Genomic DNA, 27,842 nt, shown 5'->3' on the forward strand with positions numbered 1-27,842 from the left:
AACAACTTTATTTCGGTGGATCGTTTTCCACGAGCTGGAATGACTGAGTAGTTCTGCACAGGGGTATTTGAAATGACGATGGCTCTGTTGGCTGACGGCAGATCTGAGCGGGAGCTCAAGACCTTCACTTGCAACCTGGGGAGTGTAGCGACCTGCACCAAGAAGGGAATTTATTACCATAAAGTCAAACTGCTTCAACCAGACGAGGACGTCCGCTGCGTCACCCAACTCAACGAGAGTCTTCGGTTCGCAATCATTAATGTTGGAGGCATTAAGTATAGGATTTCATGGATTACACTCGACCAGATCCCATTAACACGCCTTGGCAAGCTGAAATCATGTCGCGGCTATGATGAAATCATGGACATCTGCGATGATTACGATGTGACCCGCAATGAATTTTTCTTCGATCGCAATCCGTGTGCCTTCAGAACTATTATGACTTTCCTGACGGCTGGGAAACTAAGGCTCCTCAGAGAGATGTGCGCGCTCTCCTTCCAGGAGGAGCTGATTTACTGGGGCATTGAGGATGAAAACCTCGAGTGGTGTTGTCGCCGTAAGCTGAACCAGAAAGTAGAGGAACTGGAAGAACTCAAGAGGGATTATGAAGTGCTGCTTACTGAAGAATCACAGGGTGCCTTTGATGACACGACTCGCCTGGGTCACTGCATGAAGAACCTCAGGGACATGGTGGAAAATCCCGATTCAGGGATCCCAGGAAAGATCTTTGCTTGCCTTTCCGTTATATTTGTGACGATCACGACAGTAAGTCTCTGCATCAGCACTATGCCTGACCTGAGAGAAGAGGAAGAGCGGGTGAGTCTCCTGAGCTTCAAGTCGCTTTATCGTGCAGTGAACTGGTAATCTTAGGCTGCGTGGTATTTTATAATGTTGCGAATGACTCTCCATGTAACAAATCACTTCTTTCATTTTTATTTTGCAACAAAAATTAAGCAAGTTTGCCCTGTTCTGAATTATTTATCGCCTTTCATCAACGCCATCTTGGCAGTTTGGGATCTAAGCTTTGAACAGCAGCTGCTATTGGTATGGCACCTATAAAACAAATGTGACGCCGCACCGCATGACGGGTCATTATGTCAGATGACCAAAATCTTGGTCAAAGAGGTTTTAAGGAGTGTATTGATGGAGGAAAGTTGTGCAGAGAGGCAAAGAGGTGTCAGGAGGGGAATCCAGGCCTTCTGGCCCAGGCAGCTGAAGGCAGAGTCACCAGTGGTGGAATGGTTGAAAGTTGGGATGCTCCCCTGGCCAGAATTGGAGAGGCACAGAGTTCTCAGAGGAGGTTATAGTGATACACAAGGGTGACTTGCCTACATTACAACACCGGTCACACTTCATAAAATAATTGGCTGAAAAGCTTTGAGACATTCTAAAATTGTGAAAGGTGCTGTACAAATACAAGTCTTTCCTCCTTTAACCTCTGATAGTCCCTCTCTACATTTTGCACCATCACTCCTTCACCCTCTTCCTTTAAAACATTCCTTAATACCTACCTCTTTCATCAATCTTTGGTCACCTGTTCTAATATCTCCTTATATAGTCCAATTTTGTCTGTTAACCCTGCAGTATGACAGATGGGTAACCACACTGAAAGTGATCTCTAAAATGTAGTATTGTTTCTTTCTTACTGGTCCAAGAACCCGTAGGGTTAATAATTGGTTGCTGAGAATGGTTTTGCAGAGCCTGTGAAAATAGATAAGACCATAAGATATGGGAGCAGAATTAGGCCACTTGGCCCATCGAGTCTGCTCCACCATTCAATCATGGCTGATATTTTCTCATCCCCATTCTCCTGCCTTCTCCCCATAACCCCTGATCCCCCTTATTAATCAAGAACCTATCTATCTCTGTCTTAAAGACACTCAGTGAATTGGCCTCCACAGCCTTGCGCGGCAAAGAGTTCCACAGATTCACCACCCTCTGGCTGAAGAAATTCCTCCTCATCTCTGTTTTAAAGGATCATTTCTTTAATCTGAGATGGTGTCCTCTGGTTCTAGTTTTTCCGACAAGTGGAAACATCCTCTCCACGTCCACTCTATCCAGGCCACGCAGTATCTTGTACGTTTCAATAAGATCCCCTCTCATCCTTCTAAACTCCAACGAGTTCAGACCCAGAGTCCTCAAACTTTCCTCATACGACAAGTTCTTCATTCCAGGGATCATTCTTGTGAACCTCCTCTTGACCCTTTCCAAAGCCAGCACATCCTTCCTTAGATATGGGGCCCAAAACTGCTCACAATACTCCAAATGGGGTCTGACCAGAGCCTCATACAGCCTCAGAAGTACATCCCTGGTCTTGTATTCTAGCCCTCTTGACATGAATGCCAACATTGCATTTGCCTTCTTAACTGCCGACTAACCTGCACATTAACCTGAAGAGAATCGTGAACAAGGACACCCAAGTCCCTTTGTGCTTCTGCTTTCCGAAGTATTTCCCCATTTAGAAAATAGTCTATGCCTAGATTCCTCCTTCCAAAGTGCATAACCTCACACTTTTCCACATTGTATTTCATTTGCCACTTCATTGTCCACTCTCCTAGCTTGTCCAAGTCCTTCTGCAGCCCCCTTGCTTCCTCAATACTACCTGACCCTCTACAGATCTTTGTATCATCTACAAACTTAGCACAGTGCCTTCAGTACCTTCTTCCAGATCATTAACATATATTGTAAAAATGTGTGGTCCCAGCGTAGACCCCTGAGGCACACCACTAGTCACCGTCTACCATCCTGAAAAAGACCCCTTTATCCCCACTCTCTGCCTTCTGCCAGTCAGCCAATCCTCTGTCCATGCCAGGATCTTACCCTTAACACCATGGGCTCTTGACTTATTCAACAGTCTCCTATGCGGCACCTTGTCAAAGGCCTTCTGGAAATCTAAATAAATCACGTCCACTGATTCTCCTTTGTCTAACTTGTTTGTTACCTCCTCAAAGAACTCTAACAGATTTGTCAGAGACGACCTCTCTTTGACAAAGCCGTGCTGACTCAGTCCTATTTTACCATGCACGTCCAAGTGCTTCACGATCTCATCTTTAATAACAGACTCTAAAATCTTCCCAATGACCGATGTCAGGCTAACCGGCCTATAATTTCCTGTCTTCTGCCCCCCTCCCTTCTTAAACAGTGGTGTTACATTAGCCACCTTCCAGTCCTATGGAACCCTTCCTGCTTCCAGTGATTTCTGAAAGATCATCACTAATGCCTCCATAATTTCCTCAGCTATCTCTTTTAGGACCCTGGGGTGTAGTCCATCCGGTCCAGGTGACTTATCCACCTTCAGACCTTTCAGTTTCCCCAGAACCTTCTCCTTAGTAATGGTCACTGCACTCACCTCTGCCCCCTGGTTCTCCTGGAGCTCTGACATCCCACTGGTGTCTTCCACCGTGAAGACTGATGCAAAGTAACTATTCAGTTCGTCTGCCATTTCTTTGTTTCCTATTATTACTACTCCAGCCACATTTTCTAGTGGTCCAATGCCTATTTTTGCCTCTCTCTTACCTTTTATATATTGAAAAAATCTCTTCCTATCTGCCTTTATATTATTAGCTAGCTTGCACTCGCACTTCATCTTCTCCCCCTTATTGCTTTTTTAGTTGTCCTCTGCTTGCTTTTAAAGGCTTCCCAATCCTCTGATTTCCCACTAATCCTCGCCACTTTGTATGCTTTTTCCTTTGCCTTTATGGTGTCCTTGACATCCCTCGTCAGTCATGGATGCCTTGTCCTCCCCTTAGCATGTTTCCTCCTCCTTGGGATGAATTTCTGTTGTGCCTCCCTAATAACCCCCAAAAACTGCCAGATTAATGTAGCTGGAAACAAAGTTCGAACAGGTATAGTAAATTAGACAAGAACAATCTGAAGACGTTTCCTTTTCTTCACCCCCACCACCTCCCTTTCCCTCCTTTGTGCTTACATACAACCTATTACATGTCTGGTTTCTTTACAGTTCTGATGGCAGGTCATTGGCCTGAAACAATTGGTGGGGTTTTCCACGCAACCTGCTGCGTGTTTCACGGCGGCAGAGGCGGGCCCCCATTGGCTGGTGGCGGGATCTTCTGGTTCTGCCGCTGTCAATGGGGTTTCCCGTTGACTGCACCCCTCAACTCCAGGAAACCCGCGGCAGGGGTGCGCCATTGGTGGGACCGGAAGTTCCCGCCGGTGTGATCGGCCGAAACATTCTGACCATTAACTCTAATTTTCAATGGCGATTATCGTCTTGGGATAGGAAAATCTGGAGAACAGCAATCTGGCCGCTTTCCAAATTTTCCCATTCCGCCTGTGATGATGCCTGCCGCTGGTGGGACCGGAAAATCCCACCCTTTGTTTCTTTCTCCACGGATGCTGCCAGACCTCATGGAGGTTTCCAGCATTTTCTGCTTTTATTTCAGGTTTTCAGCAACTGCATTATTTTGCTTGTGCCTTAAAAGTGTAGGATTGTTGCTGCCATTGTCCCTGGATGGGGAACTTATCTTATAAGTTTTTAGAAACTCATCAAGTAGTTCAAAAAACATCTCATTGATACCACCCCATTGGAAGATTGACATCCTCGAAGCCTTTTTAGAGTAATAGGCTTAATTGACAGCTGTATTGACTTGGGTCAGGTCAAGGGTGGGATTGGGCCATGATTCTTTACATGGATCCGTAGCCAAGTGAAACAAGTTGCAAGTTTCTACTTAGCTGTGTCACGTGAGAGTACCCTTTAAGAAACGGGTGTTTAAGGAATGTACCTTTAAGAAATGGAGCTGTTCATGTTACTGGAGTGATGTCAGAGTGTGGGTGGAGCTGAGCTCCACTTCTGCTTTTCAATTTCAGTTTGAGAAGAGCTTGGGTGTGTCTGTGATTTTCAGGGAGCTGCATCTGAAGTCTGCCTTCAAAAGACTATCTTAATCATTTGATGAATTCAGAATTATAAATGATTTCAGTATTGAATGTAAACCCTGACGTGCTTCTGTTTAGAGGTTTGTTAAGTTTTTGGATGTCAAAAGAACAGCATAGAGATTACTTAGTGTTGTATTCTTTGGGGGTGTATTTGATTTACTGGTTGCTAAGATATTCACTGTTTGTTTTAAAAAGGTTAACATGAGTTCAAAGAATAAACATGATTTTGTTTTAAAAAACCACTGGTCCATTTTCTGCTGTACCATACCTGTAGAGTAAGCCGTGTGCTCCCCATACCACAATCTATTAAAAGTTGTGGGTCAGGTGAACTCCATGATACACGTTGGGGTTCTCTAAACCCTGGCCCATAACAATTGGGGGCTCGTCCGGGATAAAAGTCTATCTATTGGTTTGGCTTACTGAACTTAAAGACAGTGAGGGGTGAGCATATTATGGTTGCTTTTCAGGTGTGGTATTTTAGTTTCAGTGGGGAGAGTGTTGTGGACAATGGCTTTTTCAGAGGCTCAGAAGTTTTTGGGGTGTAGACTGTCACACGCAGTACCTTACGGACAGAGACTAAAAGCAGACTGTTAGATTTGGCAAAAACATTGCAGTTAACATTACCTGACAAAATGCAAAAAGATGAGGTCATTATGGCGGTGGCTCAGCATTTAAAGTTGCCTGAGATACAGTTTGACTCATTGGAAATGGGACAAATTCAGTTGCAAATTAAACAAATGGAACATGAGAAAGAATTAAACCAGCTTGAATACGAATGAGAGAGAGCGGAAAAAGAAAGAGAGAGAGAGGAAAAAGAAAAGGAGAGAGAAGAAAGGAGAAAAGAAAGAATAGCCCTAGCAGAACAAAAAGAAAGAGAGAGGGAGATACAGATCAGGGGAAAAGATAAAAGAGAGAGAGTTTGAACTTCAGAAAATGGCCATGAAACATGACAGTCAGTTAAAATTGGCAGACGTAAAGGGAAACGTACAGTTGGATGATAGTGATGAGGATAGTGAGAAAGAGCGTCAAAGTCGAAGGCTTGGTGGGAATCTATTTAAATATGTCCAAGCATTGCCAAGGTTTGACGAGAAGGAGGTAGAAGCCTTTTTCATTTTATTTGAGTAGGTAGCTAAACAAATGAAATGGCCACAGGACATGTGGGTATTACTGAGTCAAACAAAGCTGGTAGGTAGAGCTAGTGAGGTGTTTGCATCACTACCAGAGCAGGTATCTGGGACGTATGATGATGTGAAAAAATCCATCTTGGGTGCAATTGAACTAGTGCCTGAAACTTACAGACAAAGGTTCAGAAATTTAAGGAAAGAATTTGGTCAAACATACATGGAGTTTGAAAGGCTCAAACAGAGTAATTTTGATAGGTGGATAAGGGCTTTGAAAATCGACCAAATGTATGAAGCTCTCAGAGAAATTGTAATTTTGGAAGAGTTTAAAAATTCAATTCCTGATGTAGTGAGAACTCATGTGGAAGAGCAGAGGGTTAAAATTGCGAGATTAGCCACAGAAATGGCAGATGATTATGAATTAATTCATAAATCAAAGCTCGCTTTCAGACATCAGTTTCAGCCTGTGAGGGATCGAAACTGGGGACATGAGAAACACTCAAGTGGTAAAGGTAAACATGATCTGATGGAAGATAATAAGGAGAGTGTACCTCAGATTAAAAAAGAAATCCAGGAGGGTGGAAAAGAAATGAAAAGTTTCAAATGTTTTAACTGTAATAAACTAGGCCATGTAAAGTCACAGTGTTGGTGGTTGGAGAAAAGCACTGGGAAGGCTGATGTGGTAAAACAGGATAAGACAGTGGGGTTTGTTAGAGTGGTAAAGGAAAGCCCAAGGGAAGCGAAGGAGGTGCAAACGATTGTACACCCAGTTCAAGAAGTAATTGTTAAGAAGGTGCCAGATGTCTTTAAAGAATTTACTTGTGTGGGTAAAGTTTACTCATGTGTATCAGGAGGAGCAGGTAAAGAAGTCACAACTTTAAGAGATACGGGAGCTAGTCAATCTTTAATGGTAAGAGATGAGGAGTTATGTAGTTTGGGACGAATGTTGCCAGAAAAGATGGTGATATGTGGAATTCAGGGTGAGAGGAGTAGCGTTCCATTATATAAGGTAAGGTTGGAAAGTCCAGTGAAGAGTGGTGAAGTGGTAGTAGGAGTAATAGAGAAACTACCTTGTCCAGGAATACAGTTTATCTTGGGTAATGATATAGCTGGATCGCAGGTGGGAGTGATGCCTACTGTGGTTGATAGGCCGGTGGAAAATCAGACAGCTGAAGTGTTGAAGGACGAACATCCTGGGATTTTTTGGATTGTGTAGTAATAAGGTTGCAAAGTCACAGGTTAAGACTAGAGGAGAAATCAAAGAGTGAAGATGAAGTTGAAATGCAATTATCAGAAACGATTTTTGATCAGATAGTTGAAAAAGAACAAGAACAAGTGGAGGATGAGGCAGATGTTTTTAATTCAGGAAAATTGGTGGAGTTACAACAAAAGGATATGGTAATAAAATGGATGTATCAGAAAGCATAAACGGAAGAGGAATCTGCGTGTATACCAGAGTGTTATTACCGTAAAAGTGATGTCTTGATGAGAAAATGGAGATCTTTACAAATGCAGGCGGATGAAAAGTGGGCAGACGTTCATCAAGTAGTATTGCCGGTAGAGCATAGAAAGGAGGTGTTGCGAGTTGCACATGAGGTACTAGTGGGAGGTCATTTGGGGATAAGGAAAACTCAAGCTAAAATCCAGAAACATTTTTATTGGCCTGGGCTACATCAAGATGTAGTTAAATTTTGTCAATCATGTTACACATGTCAAGTGATAGGGAAACCTCAAGCAGTGATAAAACCAGCGCCCTTAATACCCATTCCAGCATTTGAGGAACCTTTTACAAGGGTCCTAATTGAATGCGTAGGACCGCTTCCTAAAACAAAAAGTGGGAATCAATATCTTTTGACTATAATGGATGTGTCTACTAGGTTTCCAGAGGTCATTCCAGTGTGTAATATTACAGCTAAAAAGATTGTGGAGGAGTTACTAGATATGGACTACTCAGAGAAATACAATCGGATCAAGGGTCAAATTTTACCTCAAAGCTATTCAAAGAAGTTATGGATAGCTTGGGAATAAAACAATTTAAATCAACTGCGTACCATCCAGAATCGCAGGGAACGTTAGAAAGGTGGCATCAGACATTAAAGACAATGTTGAGGGCGTATTGTCAAGATTATCCAGAGGATTGGGATAAAGGAATTCCATTCGTACTGTTTCCAATTAGGGAAGCTCCTAATGAGTCAACCAAATTTAGTCCTTTTGAACTAATTTTTGGTTATGAGGAAGAGGACCACTTAAATTGATTAAGGAAAAATTGGTGAGTGAGAAATCGTAAAAATTACATTATTGGATTACGTGTCAAATTTTAGGGAACGATTAAATAGAGCAGGTGAATTGGCTAGACAACATTTGAAAGTTGCACAAAATGTGATGAAACAGGTCGCGGACAAGAAATCCAAAGTTCGTAGTTTTGCCAGTGGAGAAAGTTTTTGTGTTGTTACCAGTGGTAGGTGAGCCTTTAAAAGCTAGGTTTTGTGGACCTAATCAAATTGAAAGGAAATTAAGTGAGGTGAATTATGTGGTAAAAACACCACGTAGAAGGAAGAATCACCGAGTGTGTCATGTGAATATGCTTAAAAGGTACTTTGAAAGGGAAGGAGAGAAAAAGGAGGTTTTAATGATTCTAACTCAAAGTGACGAACCAAATCCAGATGACTGTGAATTTGACATACCTCAAATTAAATTGGAAAATGAGAATGTTCTTCAAAATTGGGATAAATTGTTGGGTTATCTTCCAGAGGAAAAACAAACTGACCTGAAAGAGTTATTGATATCACATGGGCAAGTTTGCAGAGATAAATTGGGAAGTACACAAATGACTATACATGATGTAGATGTGGGAAATGCTATTCCGATCAAACAACATCCATACAGACTTAATCCTTTAAAATTGGCACAGGTTAACAAAGAGATTGAGAGTATGCTTAAAAATGGCATAATTGAAGAGGGTTGCAGCCAATGGAGCTCACCCATAGTGATGGTACCAAAACCAGACGGTACCCAAAGGTTGTGTGTGGACTATAGAAAGGTTAATGCAGTTACAAGAACGGACTCTTATCCTATCCCACATTTGGAGGATTGCATTGAGAAAGTGGGACAATCAGTTTTTATTTCCAAACTGGATTTACTTAAAGGTTACTGGCAGGTACCTTTAGTTGAAAGGTCGAAGGAGATTTCAGCTTTTGTGACTCCAGATGGTACATACCCATTCAAAGTTATGCCATTTGGCACGAGAAACGCCCCAGCCACATTTGAATGGTTAACTAACACAGTCGTTTCAGGATTACCCAATTTTGTGGTATACAACCTAGCCAAAAGTGAATTTGGAAAAGCCCAAGTCACTTTCCTTGAGGAGTTTCCGATACCCTCGAGACAAAGGGAAATAATGCGATTTCTTGGCATGAGTGGATTTGATCGAACATTTGTGCAAAAGTTTTGGAGCGTGATTGCTCCACTGATGGACTTGCTGAAGAAACATCGAAAATTTCAATGGACCGTGGACTGTCAACAGGCATTTGACGGCCTGAAAGCTGTGAATAACCAATGCTCCTGTTTTGGAGAATTGCAAGGGACTCTATGATCAGATTGAACTAAATTAGCTGACTTTAAAGAGAAATGCCGAGGCGTAGAGCAATGGACAGATCGTGCAGAGACCTTCTTGTTCAAAGAGAATGTTAATTGAGAAGGAGGAAGAAGAACGGGAAAGAAAATGGACTATTTATTATACCTGTTTGCGTGTGTTGGTTTTTTTTAAACAATAAAGTATATTTGCTGTGTGCATTTCTTAAAGGATGGTGAAAAGGTGAAAAATGAAACCATCTTGAAGTTGATGGTTTATTTTTTTTCTTGGGGAGGGGAGGTGTCACGTGAGAGTACCCTTTAAGAAATGGGTGTTTAAGAAATGTACCTTTAAGAAATGGAGCTGTTCATGTTACTAGAGTGATGTCAAAGTGTGGGTGGAGCTGAGTTCCACTTCTGCTTTTTAGTTTCAGTTCGTGAAGAGCTTGGGTGTGTCTGTGTTTTTAGGGGGCTGCATCCAAAGACTATCTTAATCATTTGGTGAATTCAGAATTATAAATGATTTCAGTATTGAATGTAAACCCTGATGTGCTTCTGTTTAGAGGTTTGTTAAGTTTTTAGATGTTAAAATAACAGCATACACATTACTTAGTGTTGTATTCTTTGGGGGTGTATTTGATTTACTGGTTGCTAAGATATTCACTGTTTGTTTTAAAAAGGTTAACTTGAGTTCATAGAATAAATATTGTTTTGTTTTAAAAAACAACTGGTCCATTTTCTGCTGTACCACACCTGTAGAGTGGGCCGTGTGCTCCCCATACCACAATCTATTAAATGTTGTGGGTCAGGTGAACTCCATGATACACTTTGGGGTTCTCTAAACCCTGGCCCATAACAGCTGACTGTGCCTTAGCACATTAATCATTCTGAAGCAACGAGGGGTCTAGAACTAATCAGTAAGGTCCTTGGTAATATATAGCCACTTAACAAAATGTTTCCACAGTCAATTTTACGTCAAGGATTAGATCAGGATAAGTATTTTGACATTTTGAGAATAGTAATGATTTTAATTACCGTAAACGCTCTACTAATGTTAAGCATTTTGCATTTATCTGTTTAATATTCAATAGGATTGTCTGTTGGTTTATAGTGTATGCCGTGGTTTGGATGAGTCTATATTCTTCCCCTTACCAGAGACAGTGAGAACACAAAGCAGTAATACACTCTTGTAAATCAGGGTGCAATGATAACAACAACTTGCATCCATATAGCACCATTGACATAGCAAAATGCCCCAAAGAGCTCAACAGGAGCAATCTCTGACAACAACTGGCAATGAGCCACAAAATGGAATATTTGGATAGGCCAGATAGGTCTTAAGGAGTGTTTTGGTAGAGGCTGAGGGAAGAAATTCCAGATCTTCAGCAACAAGAACAGCGAATGCTGGAAAAACTCAGCAGTCTAGCGATATCTGTAGAGAGAGAAAGCAGAGTTAACGTTTCAATTCCCTTTGGCTCTTCATCAGAACTGAAGAGAGGATCTGTAGCTGTGAGAGATTGCAACAAGATGTAGCAATCTTAAGAAGAAAAGGCAGATGGCCTGGCTGGGGGTCAGGGGGACTTTTGCATTGAGGCAACACATGTTTGGGATAATCTTTAAAATTATTAAAAGGGGTTTAAGACGGAGGTGAAAGGTCGCAGTCCTTGGCAGCTGAAAACATTGCTACCAATGATGCAGCAATTAAAATTGGGAATGCAAAATGGCAAGAATTGGCGGAGTGCAGAGATCTTGCTGTGTTGTCGGGAGAGGTTATGCCATCGAGAGATTAGAACAGAATGATTGGCGTTCTCAGTTTGCCCTCTCAGTCTTCCTACATTTTTCTCCATGATGGTCAGGTAAGGATGCACTCATTTGTTCGGAATGTGAGGCATGTTTATGGGAATGGTCAGTAATCAACTGAATCAGTAGAAATATCCAACTTAAAGCACGGCCCCACCCCACCGCCATCAACCCCAAAGAATCTTAGAGAAATTTAGGAAACACATGTTGCTGCTTTCCCAGTCTTTTAAATCTTGGGTTGCTCAACATGATCATTAGCGATTCCACTTTCCAGCCAAGGAATCATGCCTTTGCTGTGCGAATAATGGAAGCTCAAGTGACTTTTTAAAAAATAGATGATTGAATAGGATAACTGATTTAGAATATTCCACGAGAAGTATTTATTTTTTAAAAACTTATTAGAGTACCCAATTATTTTTTCCAATTAAGGGGCAATTTTCTGACGAGTCTGAATACAGGAGGGAGACAGAGAACCTAGTGGAGTGGTGCAGCGACAACAATCTCTCCCTCAATGCCAGCAAAACTAAAGAGCTGGTCATTGACTTCAGGAAGCGAAGTACTGTACACACCCCTGTCAGCAGCAACGGGGCCGAGGTAGAGATGGTTAGCAGTTTCAAATTCCTAGGGGTGCACATCTCCAAAAATCTGTCCTGGTACACCCACGTCGACGCTACCACCAAGAAAGCACAACAGCGCGTATACTTCCTCAGGAAACTAAGGAAATTTGGCATGTCCACATTTACTCTTACCAACTTTTACAGATGCACCATAGAAAGCATCCTATCGGGCTGCATCACATCCTGGTATGGGAACTGCTCGGCCCAGGACCGCAAGAAACTTCAGAGAGTCGTGAACAATGCCCAGTCCATCATACGAACCTGCCTCCCATCCATTGACTCCATCTACACCTCCTGCTGCCTGGGGAAAGCGGGCAGCATAATCAAAGACCCCTCCCACCCGGCTTACTCTCTCTTCCAACTTCTTCCATTGGGCAGGAGATGCAGACGTCTGAGAACACGCACGAACAGACTCAAAAACAGCTTCTTCCCCGCTGTTACCAGACTCCTAAATGACCTGCTTATGGACTGACCTCATTAACACTACACCCTGTATGCTTCATCCGATGCCGGTGCTTATGTAGTTACATTGTATACCTTGTGTTGCCCTATTATGTATTTTCTTTTCATCCCTTTTCTTCCCATGTACTTAATGATGTGTTGAGCAGCTCGCAGAAAAATATTTTTCACTGTACCTCGGTACACGCGACAATAAACAAATCCAATCCAATCCAGTCCAATCCAATTTAGCGTGGCCAATCCACCTACACTTCACATCTTATGGGTTGTGGGGATGAGACCCACGCAGACATGGGGAGAATGTGCAGACTCCACACGGACAGTAACTGGGATCGAACCCGGGTCCTCGGCGCCATGAGTCAGCAGTGCTAACCACTGCACCACCGTGCCACCCGTACTTGAAGTTTCTGCACAACTTTCTTCCCAAACTTTTTCCAGGAATGTTTGTATTGAGGTCTATTCACTGGTTTCAGTTCCTTTCTCAAGTTAGTTTGGTTGATTTGAATTGACTGCAGCTGTAGAATCAATTGTGGTACATTTAAATCTTAGAATTACTAAGTATCTTCTGATTTAATGAAAGTTTCCCATCAGTACAAGATGATCTCTAAAGGCAATCAAGTAAAACTCCAGGAGGTATCCAACATTTCACATGCAAATGTAAAGAAAGATTATTGTGCTAATTTGTTATTTAAAACCCCAAAGTTCAATAAAATATTTTTTGTTAACGATATACATTAACAAAAACACATCTCCAGAATGTTTGTATCTCGATTCAGCTTTAACAAGCCAGTCCCCATCTTCTTTGCTCTTCAATAAACCGGGATTGATTGTCAAAAGGCCACAGATTCACAGCCCTGCAGGGGGCTAGCAGGCAGCTATCATGGAGCTCGCAGCTCCAACTGCAGATACGGTGCCCCGCACTTCCAGGTCAGAGGCCGCGCATGCGCACAGCGGCGGCCTCCAGTGGCCGCACTGTGCTCCATGGCAGACTCAGACCGCGGACCTGGTCCGTGGAAGTAGTGCCCCTGATCGGTCGCGCGCCCGACCCGGACCGCCTGCACAATAAAAGCCCAGTTCCGAATGAGGCCCCCCCCTCGCCCTCCGATGGACCCGCCCCAGACTGTGGCGGGCGCGGACTAAGTCCGCAGCCGCCTCGCGAGTATTCCGAACGGTAGGACCACATCAGAAATATGCCGTCTGGATTTCCGCCGGTCGGAGGCGGAGAATAGCGGGGTGGGCCTCAAGCAATGGCGGCAGGTGGTGGATACGCGGTGCGGCGTACTCCACGAGTACGCTTTTTTCCGGGCGGCGGAGAATCGCGGAACCAGCGCCGGCCCCGATTTCATGCGTGAACCTGGATTCTCCGCTCCAGCGCCGAACACGATTTCAGCGTCAGGGTGCGGAGAAACCAGCCCAGTGGGCGCGATTCAATGGTCATGCTGCACTCGAAAAGCAGCGCGCTGCAGCGCACCATGGCTGATAGAAGTTAGGAGACCCCGGTCCCGGGTTATACCCGGCTCACAATGCCTCACAAGATCATTATGGGCGGGATCATTTTTTAGCAAATCCACATATTAAAGTGAGACAGCTGGTCTCACTCTAATGTGCAGATTCCTGAGTTACCCGAGGCGTGGTATCAATCTCCTTCGCCTCGGAGACCTCGGCTGAACGCCATTCAGTTCTGGTCTCCACAAACAGGGACCAGACAAAATGGCACTTGTGGGTGTTTCCCAGGGGATTGGAGGCCCCCAGGTGTATGCCCTTTGGGCAGGGTGGTACCCTGTCACTGCCCAGGTGATACTGCCATCTGGCAGGGGAACTACCAGGGTGCCAAGCTGGCAGTGCTACACTGACGCGTTCCTGCGAGCGGAGCTCTTCAGTGTACAAAACGGGGCTATGTGCAGGGCCTTGGCCACTTGTTCTCCGCTGAGGCCCCTTATCAAATGCAAGTCGCGCTTCTTCGTCTCGTTTCACTCTCACCCTCCTTCGTCTGGTTTCACTCTCTTTCACCCTCCTTCGTCTCGTTTCACTCTCTTTCACCCTCCTTCGTCTCGTTTCACACTCTTTAACCCTCCTTCGTCTCGTTTCATTGTGTTTCTCGGTGCTGCAAGTTTGTTGGGTTTGTTCCCATTTAGTTAAATCGCACCCGATATTCAGGATTCCCAGGGCCAAACCCTCCTGAGTGTATACCATTGTGTTGCTACCTCTGGTGAGTCTGCCCAGCTGGTGAGCCAGGACATACTCAAGGATGGTGATGGCGGGAGGTGACTGTGACATAGTCTTACTCACCAAATCATACGTTACATGTCACACTGCTGCTTGACTAGTCTGTAGACTGCTCTCCCATCCTCAGCACAAGGCCTAGTGAGTGAGGAGGGAGTTTCAGGGTTGACTGAAGTGATTGTGCCTTTGTCATGCCTGAAGAAGTGCCCAGGCCTCACTGTGTGGCTCATTCAGGTTCATCCTTGATATGCTTTTCAGTTTATATAGTGTGGTTCAAATACTGAAATATATCCAGTCTCTTTATGGAATATTATGAAACAAAATTCAACATTGAACCACATAAGGAGATAATAGGATAGGTGGCCAAAAGCTTATCAAAGAGCTCAGTTTTAGGAAGCGTCATACAGGTGGTGAGAGAGGCAGAGAGGTGAAAAGATTTTGTGAGGGATTTTCAGAGCTTGAGGCTCTGGTACAACCATCAATGCTGAAACTGTGCTAATCAGGAACGTGCAAGAGGCCAGAAGTGGATAAGTAGGTAGATTTCAGAGGGTAGGGCTTTAGGAGTGTCATTTGAGAGTACCTTGAAGAAATGGGTGTTTATAAATGGGTGTGTATATAAATATCTGTAGTGAGAGTACCTTTAAGAAATGGGTGTTTACTACTGCAGTGATGTCAGAGTGTGGGTGGAGCTGGGCTGTCTGTCAGCTTTTTACTTTTGTTTTTGAGCAGGCTGCAGGGTGTGTTTTAGTTTAGTTTTCAGAGCTGGATAGCTGCAGTCACAGCCTGAAGGTGTATGAATCTCTCTCTGTAATCTAAAGACTGTAAATCTTGGTGATTTAAAACTAATAACAGTAGTGACTTTAACCTGATTTGCTTCTGGTAAAAGGTGTTTTAAGTCATATGGATGTTAAAAGGCAAGCTTAAAAGATTATTTAGTGTTGTATTCTTTGGGGGTTGTATTTGAATTAATGGTTGCTAAGATGTTCACTGTTTGTTTTAAAAAGGTTAACTTGAGTTCATAGAATAAACATTGTTTTGCTTTAAAAAATACTTTTCCATTTCTGCTGTGCCACACCTGTAGAGTGGGCCGTGTGCTCCCCATACCACAATCTATTAAAGGTTGTGGGTCAGGTGAACTCCATGATACACTTTGGAGTTCTCTAAACCCTGGCCCATAACAAATTGGGGCTCGAGGGGGATAAAAGTCTATCTATTGGATTGGCTTTGTGAACTTAAAGACAGTGAGGGGTGAGCATATTGTGGGTGCTTTTTCTTTTTACATTTTGGGGGTCTCTAAACCCTGGAAAATAACAGGAGACTTAAGAGATAGGATGGGACAGGGTTTGAGATCAAGGATGAGAATTTATAAACTGAGACGTTGCTGAGCCAGGAGCTAATGTTGGTCAGCTAGCTCAGCGATGGTGGGGAATATTTGATTTGAGTTAGGACTTGGGCAGCAGAGTTCTGGACGAGCTGAACTTTATGGAGAGTGAAAGATGGGAAGCTGACCAGGAGAGCATTAGTCAAGTCTCGAAGTAACCAAAGGCATGGGTGAAAGTTTCAGCAGCCGATAAGCTGAGGCAATGATGGGTGACTGACAATATCACACTGGGCATAATTATTCTAGACTCCCCATCCATACCAACTAAAATGCCAGGGTGGAGCCAGCTGATTGGAACACCAGCCGTTGAGTCATTGGATAGGCCGAAGATAGATTTCCCGCCCCTCAGGAACAGGAAGTCCCCATATCAGAGAGCTGTCAGCCAATCATAAGTTAGTTGCTCTCCAATACTTTGGGGCAGAGTGGTGCGGCATTGGACCGCGATTTGGGTAAGTATATGGGGGTCTCGCCGGCTGCTGAGCTGGCAGACCCCAGTGAGGATGGCAGGAGGGTTGGGGGTTCGCAGGCCATAGCGGGAGGGCAGCCAGGGGGAGGCAGAATATCTTTTGGGGGTCATCCTCAATGGACCCGTGGGACCTTTTAAGGAGGGGCCCCCTCCCCTTGCCCACCACCAGCCTGCATAGGTAAAGCTGCTGGGCTGGACACTTGGCATGGGCCTCCCGATTTCCAGTTAAATCCCAGCGGCAGAGGCATGACGCCCTTAAGTGGGCATTAAATGCGCATATAAGTGCCTCAGTTGGCCCACTGGCACGCGGGCTGCCTTGAAGCCACCCCAACATTGGCATAATTGTGGCGGGGGCAGAGGCTGCTGCCCACCAAATTTAACGAGTCCCTCAACTTCAAACCTGCCAACAGGGCTGCATGAAATTCAGCCAAAGGGACACCAAGGGGAAGGAGTCAGTTTTGGCAATGGTGAAGTCATTTTGACTGAATGGTGCTCGTGTAGAAACATCCCAAAGGAAAACCAGCAATTCCTTTCCGGATTCTGAATTGTTGATGTTCTTGTCAGCCACGATGCACAAATATGTTCCGTGAGGCTAACCTTGTGAGGACTGTGAAATACTTACTTTTTGGAGGTAGCTGCTATCCATTACTAAATACTCAAGGATCCTGGAACTGTGATCATCACGAACCACACATAATGATTATGTCTTGGGACAACTCTCAAGGATCAAACTGTTAGGTGGTGATGTCCTGAAGGCTAATCTACAAAAGGAGACCAGCTTATCTTTTGTCTGAAACGGTTTCTTCAGCGCACATCCTTGAAATTTAAATAATTGGCTGGCCTCATTAGCAGTAGAAAATGGTTTAACCCTGCTGATGTCACAGCTTGCCCGAGCAAAAAAAACGCATTTTGATGAGAACGACCCCCATGATAAAGAATTTGATAAACAAGCTGGCTAATTATCTGAACCTCTTCAAGAAAAATAGCCTCAGTCAATGAGCTCTCTAACAAGCAAGTATCTGTGTTAGAATACTGATTATTTGAATGTTATTTTTAAATCTGCCAATGACAGTACACGAAGGCAAATATAACAGAGCACAATCTCTTAGCTTATCGTTTATAGAGATGGGGAATATTTTTCTACAACAGGATGTAGTGACCTGGAAGGCAGATTCAGTGGGCTGGATTTAGTTGGTATTTCATTGGGGGGTGGTTAGGCCCAATGATATGAAGTTCCCTTCAGGCACTTTGGTGGCTACCATCTGGTCTTCCCTGGGATTCAGGACCGTGGTGGCAGAAGTGCTACACGCCATCAGAGGCCGGGAGCTCTCCATTGCTCGTCAGAGCAAACGGGAGCAGTGGCGGCTGCCGGCAAAACGACCACCGGCGGCCCAGAATCACCGTGAGATGCTAGGCCTAAGGGGAGTGAAGGAGGGGTGGGGATCCTGGGGTGGGGGCAGAGAGGGACAGGTGTCAGAGGCTTTCAGTGATCCTCTACCTTCCGCTTTCTGATGTTGGGTTCCTCAACCAAGCACTGAGTGTCATGATAACCTGCACATCCTTGGACACTAAGGGGCAATTTAGCAAGGCCAATCCGCCCAACCTGCACTTCCTTGGACTGTGGGAGGAAACCGGAGCATCCAGAGACACTAAGAGAAAGTGCAAACTTCCAGCTGAGGCCGGAATTGAACCCGGGCCCTGCCGTTGTGAGGCAGCAATGCTAACCACTGTGCCACCTTACCATCCTCAGGTGAGGTTAATTGGGGGGAGGTTTTGCTTCCACTGGGAGACTGATGTAGGGCCTCTCCCATGATTAGCCTTGGGCTATGTTAACTCCAGCTCAGTAATAAAAGAGAAGAGGATAAATACTTGAAAAGGAAAGAGCTGCAGGAGCAATGAGAGAAGAGGAGGGAAGTGGGGCTAATCAGATAGCTCTTTCACAGAGGTAGTGAAGGCATGTTTTGTTGTGAGGTTTGAACAATCTATGATTCTGCAAAGGGTTGCTTTACTTCTATTCAGTAAACAACCAAATGTCTTTGACATGCACCTGTGCGCCGGACAGCAATGCATATCGTAATATTTTGCTGATGTGTCCTCCGACTGCCATCGGCCATCTGTCATAGCACAATAGAATTCTTCTACCGCAGGTTTAATGTGGTGTTGATCACTTCGCCAATCCTTTGCTCTGTTAGTCTTACCCTTTTTATTATAATCCCAAATAACATGCAGCCAGGAGCTAAAACTTGCACGGCTCTCTTCTGGCATAGCTGTAACTTCTGTTTATGGTGCATCTGTTATTAACAAAAATTCACTGATTAAAGTTAAATCATTCCAATTGTCAGGTCATCTTCTGACGGGATAATCTGTCATTTCTATTCCTGATAGACTATGTTTCCTTTATTTATGATCACCTATGTTTAATCTTGTGTCACTGTAAAAGTAAAATCTTGCTCGTTTCAAAAATAATTACATCGCTCTGATGATTTGCAAACTGGTTAGTGACATGAGTTATATGAATATTTAATTACATTCATTAAGACTGTTGTGCAGTGAATGTACAAGTCCCAGAAATTGCCCTGCATTGAAAATTAGTGGACTGGATGTGTCACTATCAAGGCTGCACAACTGGTACGTGCATAAAAATATCACATTTTTAAAAAACATTACAGCTGGCTATTGTATTATTAAATTAACAGTCTCTCGTATTTCTCTGGATGGCTGGTCTTGCTTGCTTTTCCCATTTTTATGGCACGCAATAATTTTCTGTATTCCTGTGTAAAAACAAAACAAATAGAATTTGGACAAGTGTAATACCAAGGGCCCCCAATGAAACTGAAGGCACTACATGTGGGAAGAATCTCCAGTGGCTGGAGTCATGCTTAGCTTAATGAAGGATGGCTGTGATTGTTAGAGGTCCATCATCTGAGCATGTCTCTGCAGCTCTGCTTCTGGGACGGGTCCTAGACCCAACCATCTCCAACTATTTCATTAATGATCTTCCCTCCATCATAAAGTCAGAAATGCGTACGTCCACTGATGATCACACAGTGTTCTCTCTCATTTGCAATTTCTCAGATAATGGGAAATTGTAAGTGACACACAACACTGTTTCTCGTGCTCGCATGGAAAATGACATGGAAATCATCGAGGATTGGTCTAATGCGTAGCAAATAATGTGTGGGCCATGCTATTGTCAGGCAATGGCCATCTCCAGCGAGAGAGAGAGAGTAGGCTCAGCCCCTTGAGGTCAATAGTATTGTATTGGAGCTTTGCCCAAGGGTACGTTCTCTGCACCTCGCAGTCTTGCACGTTCCTTGTAAGTTGCTCGTTGGAGCCTCCCATTTTCAATTCCAACTTACCTAACATATTCATTCTAACACCATCAACCACATTACCATTGCCGAGTCCTCCCCCAATCAACACCCTGCAGTTACCGTTGACCAAAGTCTTAACTGGACCAGCGGCATACCTGTTGCGGTTTGTTTTTGTCTCGTTCCCACACCCTACCTCCACCTCTCCAAAAAAAACCTTTCAAAGTCACTTCACAAGCCCAATTTGGAAAGGGGACTTTTCAACGCCTGCATTATTTGTTCGGCAGTGAAATTGGAAAGGTATCAAGAGCTTTTACAGTAGATCTCTCAGAGTCTTCTTCAACGAAGCTGAGTGATGTGCCACACTCAATTATTATGAATCTTTGCAATCATCTTGTCGGCTAGCTGCACTCATGGATCATAATTGAATAGGTTAGACATTGACGACAATAACATGTGGAATTTGTGAATTGCCTTTAACCTAATAAGACATCCCAAGGTGCTTCACAGGAGTACCATCGGCCATCATTTTACGCCAAGCACATAAGAAGTGTGATGGCTCGAGACATACACGGGAGGGTTCCAGTAGATAACAAAGGGATTTATTGATGAAAGGCAGAGGCAGTCAGACAACAGACACAGAACACTATACCACAGGTCTTAAGACTTCAGCTCCATGCTCCACACTGCCGGGGGGTCCTGCTCCCTAGGCCCCGTGCAAACTCCCCATTGACTGGAGTTTGCGCGCTCCCAAGTGATTGCCCCCCCAGCCGGTCATGTGGTCCATGGAGCCTGCCTCCTTAAAGGGGCTGGACTACCACAAGAAGATATTACTATGGGTGACCAAAAGCCACATGCATTCAGCTTCACACAATCGCACAGGTGCTCAACCATGCCGATTGAACAGTATTGCATCACAGCCTGTATTATAACGTCACCAAACTTTTGATTTACCTCTGACGTCACTTATAATCTGGTTACTGCAGAGGTTTCTTTCCCTCAGAGCATTTTCTCTGCCTTTTACTTGAATTCCAATTGACAGTACCTTGTTCAAATTCCAGTTCCTTTTGTCTCTCCGACTTCAATCTTCCTGGGCCTTTCTTTTCATTGCCTGGTTTCGAGACTATCTGACTTTCATGTCTGGGACTTGCTTTCTTCCCATTATTCCATTGTATTGCGACTGCTTCTGGCAAAGCAGAGAGAGAGGTTTCCTCTCTAGCTGCTAAGCTTCAACTGGGTCCAGTCAAAACTAAACTCTGGAGGTCTTTCTAACTTAAGGTGGCCCTGGTTGCTAAGCAACAGCTCATTTTTTCATCAAAACTGTTTGCTTTTCACGTCGTAAACTTTCGAAGCACAAGTTGAACCATTTCTTACACAGAAACACTGTGCCTAGTGCGGAGCTTGGCGCAACAGGTAAATTGCACAAGAGACCCATTTTGGGCTCCACACTGGGCCGATCATGAGTCACTCAACTCACTCCACCCAGCGCAACCTAGATCTTGCCCTTGCTGGCTGAGATCCAGATCTACATATTTAAATTAGTCATTAGACTCATTTAAATACCTGTATGCTGTATACACCCGGCACCCAGGAGCCAATGGCCACACCTGTGAGTCCTCAACAGGATGCTGGTTTTAGCATTGGTTCCCACAAACGTGGATCAGGCATAATCACACCTCGGGGGTTCCCGCAGGTCATTAGTGACCCAGGGTGGTAGGGGACAGGGCAGGGTGGTACCCTGGCACTGCCAGCCTGGCACCCTGGTCGTGCCACCTGGTCACCAGGTGCCAGTTTGGCACTGCCAGGGGTCGGGCCCAGGGGGATTCTAGGGGCCTCGGGAAGAATGGGGGGAGGGCAAAAAGCCGTGGGGGGGGGGGCCTGAAAGGGGGGGGTGTATAGAGGTCAGGGCTGCATTCAAAATGGCCCCCCGATCTGCGAGGAGCTGTTCTTGATGATCGACTGAAGTGTGCCCTCGGCAGTGAGACATTCCCCGAGACCCCAAATACCAGCAAAGTGCCGGTGAACAGTGGGTGAATCTTGGAGTTGCAGGTGCTGAGAAGCATCATACCAAACGTACCCAAAAGCAGACTTTCACTTTTTTCCGCTGAATTGCGCCCACTAAATTAAACTCACTTATTTCTAATATCCAACAATAAATAATTATAATCTTTATTAATGTCACAAATACACACTTAAAACTACCCCTGGTTCCTGACAGGAGGCAGGGGTGAGGAGCCATCAACTTAAACCTGTCACCCGTGTCTGCGTGGGTCTCACCCCCACAACCCAAACATGTGCAGGGTAGGTGGATTGGCCGCGCTGAATTGCCCCTTAATAATAATTTAAAAATAAACTTCAAACTGTCATTGAGAGGAAGCAGAGAGGTGAAGGAATATTTGAAGGGAAAAATCGGATCAAACATTTAACTAAAATAATGGACAGTGTTGTTGGTCTTGGATTACTTTAATGAGCAGCCAGCACGAACTCAATGGGCCAAATGTCCTCCTACTATGCTGTAAACCTATGTAACTCCTCTCCTTAGAGGAGATAAGGGCGGCACGGGAGCACAGTCCGATTCCCGGCTTGGGTCTCTGTCTGTGCAGAGTTTGCACGTTCTCCCCGTGTCTGCTTGGGATTCCTCCGGGTGCTCCGGTTTCCTCCCACAAGTCCCGAAAGACGTGCTTGTTAGGTGAATTGGACATTCTGAATTCTCCCTCCGTGTGCCCGAACAGGCGCCGGAGTGTGGTGACTGGGGGATTTTCACAGTAACTTCATTGCTATGTTACTGTAAGCCTACTTGTGACGCTAATATATATTATTATTATTGCTAGATAGCTTTTCTACTGGGTTGGAAAATGAGCTGTCCAGTGTGCCGCTGAACCAGGAGTGTTTTAGGTTGGTGCTGGTTTAACTGACCCCTGCTGACATTGTAACTGGGCCTTGGCACTCATGGAGAAGAGAATTCAGTTTGGGACCTTGCTTCTGACCTTTGCTACAAAGAGATTGACCGGGAATTGCCTCAGCACTGCTCCCGTCCCACTGCTGTTACCCTGCCGGATATGCACGGTGGGCAAGGTTTCTGCTACACGTCTCGCCAAGCTTAAAAACCTCTGCAGCAGGAGCAACTCCGAAGATGGTTCCAGCCATTGTCGGGCTCATACTGGGGAGTGATGCTTCCTATGACACGGGAGCCTGCTTGACTCTCTCTTGACTCATCAATGAAGGATCACCCCTTGTGTGGAGGGATGGAGTAGATGTGAAAGATATGTCAACACAATGGCAATATTAAGGAGGCTTGAAAATAGATTGCAAGAATTCCTGAAATAAGGATTGCAATAAATGTGCTCAATATAAGTTTACTTTTCGTAACCTATTGTTGGTTTGGATTTACTGCCTAGATTTTTATTGTGTGCTTTTGATCGTTAGTTCCCACAGTAAATGTCAGTCTAACTGATGTATAATTACCAGTTACATAATTGTGACCTGACCTTTTGAGGTACATTAGCAGTTTTCCAGTCCTCTGGTCCTCCCATGTTTCTGATGAGTTTTGCACAAATTTCCAAAATTACAAATTTTGTATTTGCACTTTCACCCTACTTTCTCTCTGATGCATTTCATACTGACTTCTTGTTGATTTAGGAACCTTCGAACGCTCCAGAATGAGGACCATCAGGTCATTGCTAATTATTTTCTTCAGAACTTATGTTGCCTGATCGACCACCGTAATGCTCGCTGTGGGATCTGACCAACATCTGTTGTCCAAAAAATATGTTTTGTGAAAAAAATCACAACTTTCTTCAATAGCAATCCTTTACCAGCTCGGAAAGGATTTTAATAGCAGCTCATAGCACTGCATCTGTAAATGACCAGCAACCTGAGAACACAGTTCCCAGTTTAAGTATTAAGAATTGTTAATGGCAAGGTCTCCTGTAATGGATCCCACTCTTTCTCCCCCCCCCCCCCCCCCCCACCCTCCCCCCATCTTTCTGGAGGTGGTTCCATGAATTGTAGCTACCCTGAAATAGGAGGGCATTCTTTATATGCATGTTGGATAGGGAGTGCTCTGCTCCATCAAAAAGGACATCACAGTCAAGCATGATTCTATATTCGTCAGATATCCATGCAATTGTTGCGGCAATTGTTAGACAAAGGAGAACCAGTGGACGTGAAGTATTTAGATTTCCAGAAGGCCTTTGACAAGATGCCGCTCAGACGACTGTTAAATAGGTTAAGAGCCCATGGTTGTAAGGGCAAGATCCTGGCATGGATAGAGGATTAGATGACTGGTAGAAGGCAGAGAGTGAGGATAAAGGGATCTTTTTCAGGATGGCAGCCGGTGTGCCTCAGGGGTCGGTGCTGGGACCACAACTTTTCACAATATACATTAACGATCTGGAAGAAGAAACTGAAGGCACTGTTGCTAAGTTTGCAGATGATACAAAGATATGTAGAAGGATAGGTAGTATTGAGGATGCAGAAAGACTTGGACAGGCTAGGAGAGTGGGCAAAGAAGTGGAATACACTGTGGAAAAGTGTGAGGTTATGCACTTTGAAAGGAGGAATGGAGGCATAGTCTATTTTCTAAATGGGGAAATGCTCAGGAAATCAGGAGCACAAAGGGACTTGGGAGTCCTTGTTCAAGATTCTCTTAAGGTTAACTTGCAGGTTCAGCCGGCAATTAGGAAGGCAAATGCAATGTTAGCGTTCATGTCACGAGGTCGAGAATACAAGAGCAGGGATGTACTTCTGAGGCTGTATAAGGCTCTGGCCAGACCCCGTATGAAGATTTGTGAAAAGGTTTGGGCCCCGTATCTAAGGAAGGATGTGCTGGAAAGGGTCCAGAGGAGGTTCACAAGAATGATCCCTGGAATGAAGAGCTTGTCGTATGAGGAACTGTTGAGGACTCTGGGTCTGTACTTGTTGGAGTTCAGAAGGATGAGGGGGGATCTTATTGAAACTGACAGGTTACTGCGAGGCCTGGATAGAGTGGACGTGGAGAGGATGTTTCCACTTGTAGGAAAAACTAAAACCAGAGGACACAATCTCAGACTAAATTAAAACTGAGATGAGGAGGAATTTCTTCAGCCAGAGGATGGTGAATCTGTGGAACTCTTTGCCGGAAGGCTGTGGAGGTCAAATAACTGAGTGTCTTTAAGACAGAGATAGATAGCTTCTTGGTTAATATGGGGATCAGGGGTTATGGGGAGAAGGCAGGAGAATGGGGATGAGAAAAATATCAGCCATGATTGCATGGCGAAGCAGACTCGATGAGCCAAATGGCTTAATTCTGCTCCTATGTCTTATGGCACGGTGACGCAGTGGTTAGCACAGCTGCCTCACGGCGCCGAGTACCTGGGTTCAATCCCAGCCCCACGTCACTGTCCTTGTGGAGTTTGTACACTCTCCCCATGTCTGCATGGGTCTTACCCCACAACCCAAAAGATGTGCAGGGTAGGTGGATTGGCCACACTAAAATTGCCCTTTAATTGGAAAAATGTTTTTTAAAAATCCACGCAATTGTTATGGACTCTTTCCAGTGCTGGTTACTGGATTAGCCAATTTCCTCCCCCAATTATAGTACTACTGTTAACTCGGCCGAGATCAGCAAACTTCAGTGTTGACCAAAGATTAGACTTAGGACTTCCTTGTCCTGCATGGCTCTGCACCATATCATGAGGCACATTCACTCATCCAGTTACTGGGGGAAAATAGTCATCAGCTTATCAATGAAAAACCATTGAAACTTTTTACAACGGCGATGATTCAGAATTTTTTCAACTACTGGGTGGTGAACCTCTGGAACGCTTTTCCTGAAAAGGAGGTGGAAGCTGAGTCTTTGAATATTTTTTAAGGCAGAGGTTGATAGGTTCTTAGTAAGCAAGGGGGAGATCAATTATTGGGAGTGGACAGGATGCAGATTGGAGGTTATTCTTGATGTGTGCGGCAGGTCGGTTCAGTGTGGACTGCACTTGATGTAGCGATACGAGAAACAGATCTCTAACACTGTAGAAGATCCAACATGGTTTTATTGAACGATAGAACTAACATACATATTTAACTGTGGGCCGACACTATACTGAACTGACTGGAGACCTTGTACTAGCCTGACCAGACTTACTAGCTACCGCATGGTGTTTGCACTGTGCTAGCTTGTGGACTCTGACTATCTCAGTGGCTGGGTCCAGAGAGAGCGGGAAACATAGTGCCCTCTGGCTTTATAGTGGTGGTGTCCTGTCTGGTGATTGGCTGCAATGATTGTGCTGTGTGCTTACTGGTCATCCTGTGTGTCAATCATGTTTGCACCCAATTCGCTCTCCGGTAAAAACACCAGAGGTGAGAAGAGTGCCTCTCTGCACTTTATTATATACATGCGTGGATATTATGACAACTCTCAAATCAGCCTTGATCTTATTAAATTGCGGAGCAAGCTTGAGGGGCTGAACGGCCTACTCCTGCTCTTTGTTCGTATGTTGGTATGTATTAAGTAATAGAAGTTTAATGTCTTTGTCAGGTGCGTAACTATTTTGATTTTCTGTTTTCTCTTTTTCTAGGGTGAATGCTCCCAGAAGTGCTACAACATCTTTGTCCTCGAAACAATCTGCGTGGCCTGGTTTTCATTAGAGTTCTTGCTGCGATTCATCCAAGCGCGGAGCAAATGTGTGTTCCTGAGGACTCCCCTGAACATCATTGACATAATGGCCCTTTTGCCTTATTACATCAGTCTGATTATAGATGCCCTTTCCATCGATGGGAAACCGACTGGTCCCGGACACCTGGATTTGGAAAAGATCGGACTAGTTCTCCGGGTTTTGCGTGCTTTGAGGATTTTGTACGTGATGAGGTTGGTTCGTCATTCTCTTGGGCTTCAGACCCTGGGGCTCACGGTCCAACGATGCACCAGGGAATTTGGCCTCCTCCTCCTCTTTCTCTGTGTGGCCATGGCACTCTTCTCACCTCTGGTGTTTTTAGCGGAGAGCGAATTGGGTGCCAAACATGATTTCACCAGCATCCCCAGCAGCTACTGGTGGGCAGTGATCTCAATGACGACTGTGGGCTACGGCGACATGGTCCCACGCAGTATACCTGGGCAGGTGGTAGCTTTGAGCAGCATCCTGAGTGGCATTCTCCTCATGGCCTTCCCGGTTACGTCGATCTTTCACACCTTCTCGCGCTCGTACATGGAACTGAAGGAGCAGCAGCAGCGCGCGTCGAGCAGCAAAGCCCAGCGAAACAGTGACAGCTCTCAGGAAACAGACATCTCATTTCCAACAGACCTTGGAGACCCTTCGCTTCAGAAAAAGAGAAGAATAATTAGACGGAGGGCTGAAGAGCATTAATCAAGGACCTCCAGCTCTTTTCAAAGAGGCAAGCGACCACCGGTTCCAAACAAAAACATTGCTCAAGCAGATGTTTATCTGACCATATTATTATTTGTGATTGATGTGCTAATATGGCTGGGCTAATGTCTAATTTAAAACACAATGAAAAGGGAGCATTTGCAATGCTGAATGTTGCCTTTGGAATAACCCTACTGAAAAACTTGTTTTTGTATGTTAGTTTTGTAGAGTTTCAAGTGGAAAATCAAATTATGCGCAAGTGCTTGGCAGATAATGATTCCTGATAGACTGCTATATTTTTGGCACAGTGCATGTTCTGATATTCTACTTTGTTTACTTATAGCTGGTGCATTCTGCAACTCATTTAATTAATCAGGACCTATGCGTCCCAACATATTAACATCATATTTGAAGGGGAGAGATTAATTTGAATTCATGATACATTAAAATTCCCACTTTTTAAAACAATTACGGATTGAAGCCTTCTTACTTGTTGTCCAACGATGTCTAACAAAGCCTCTTCGTGTGGAAGATTTGAGCGAAATGTTGTGAGTTAACAATGATCAAATCTTCTGTTTGAATTGGTTATTTTCAGAGCATATGTTAAAATTGGAAATTCAAAGCTTGGATAGCACATTCTTCTAAGGTCGGGAAGAACTTCGCC

At 44.5% G+C, this 27,842-nt stretch overlaps 1 protein-coding gene across 1 annotated transcript; it reads left to right on the forward strand.

The window, feature by feature from the left end:
* On the forward strand, positions 1-27,646 carry kcng2 (potassium voltage-gated channel, subfamily G, member 2). Its single transcript, XM_072466988.1, has 2 exons — positions 1-816; positions 26,393-27,646. The coding sequence occupies exons 1-2, from the start codon at positions 73-75 to the stop codon at positions 27,176-27,178; spliced, it is 1,530 nt and encodes a 509-aa protein (XP_072323089.1). The 5' UTR covers positions 1-72; the 3' UTR covers positions 27,179-27,646.
* Positions 27,647-27,842: the final 196 nt, after the last annotated feature.

This window comes from Scyliorhinus torazame, chromosome 11, assembly GCF_047496885.1.
Source record: "Scyliorhinus torazame isolate Kashiwa2021f chromosome 11, sScyTor2.1, whole genome shotgun sequence".
NCBI classification, from domain to species: Eukaryota; Metazoa; Chordata; class Chondrichthyes; order Carcharhiniformes; family Scyliorhinidae; genus Scyliorhinus; species Scyliorhinus torazame.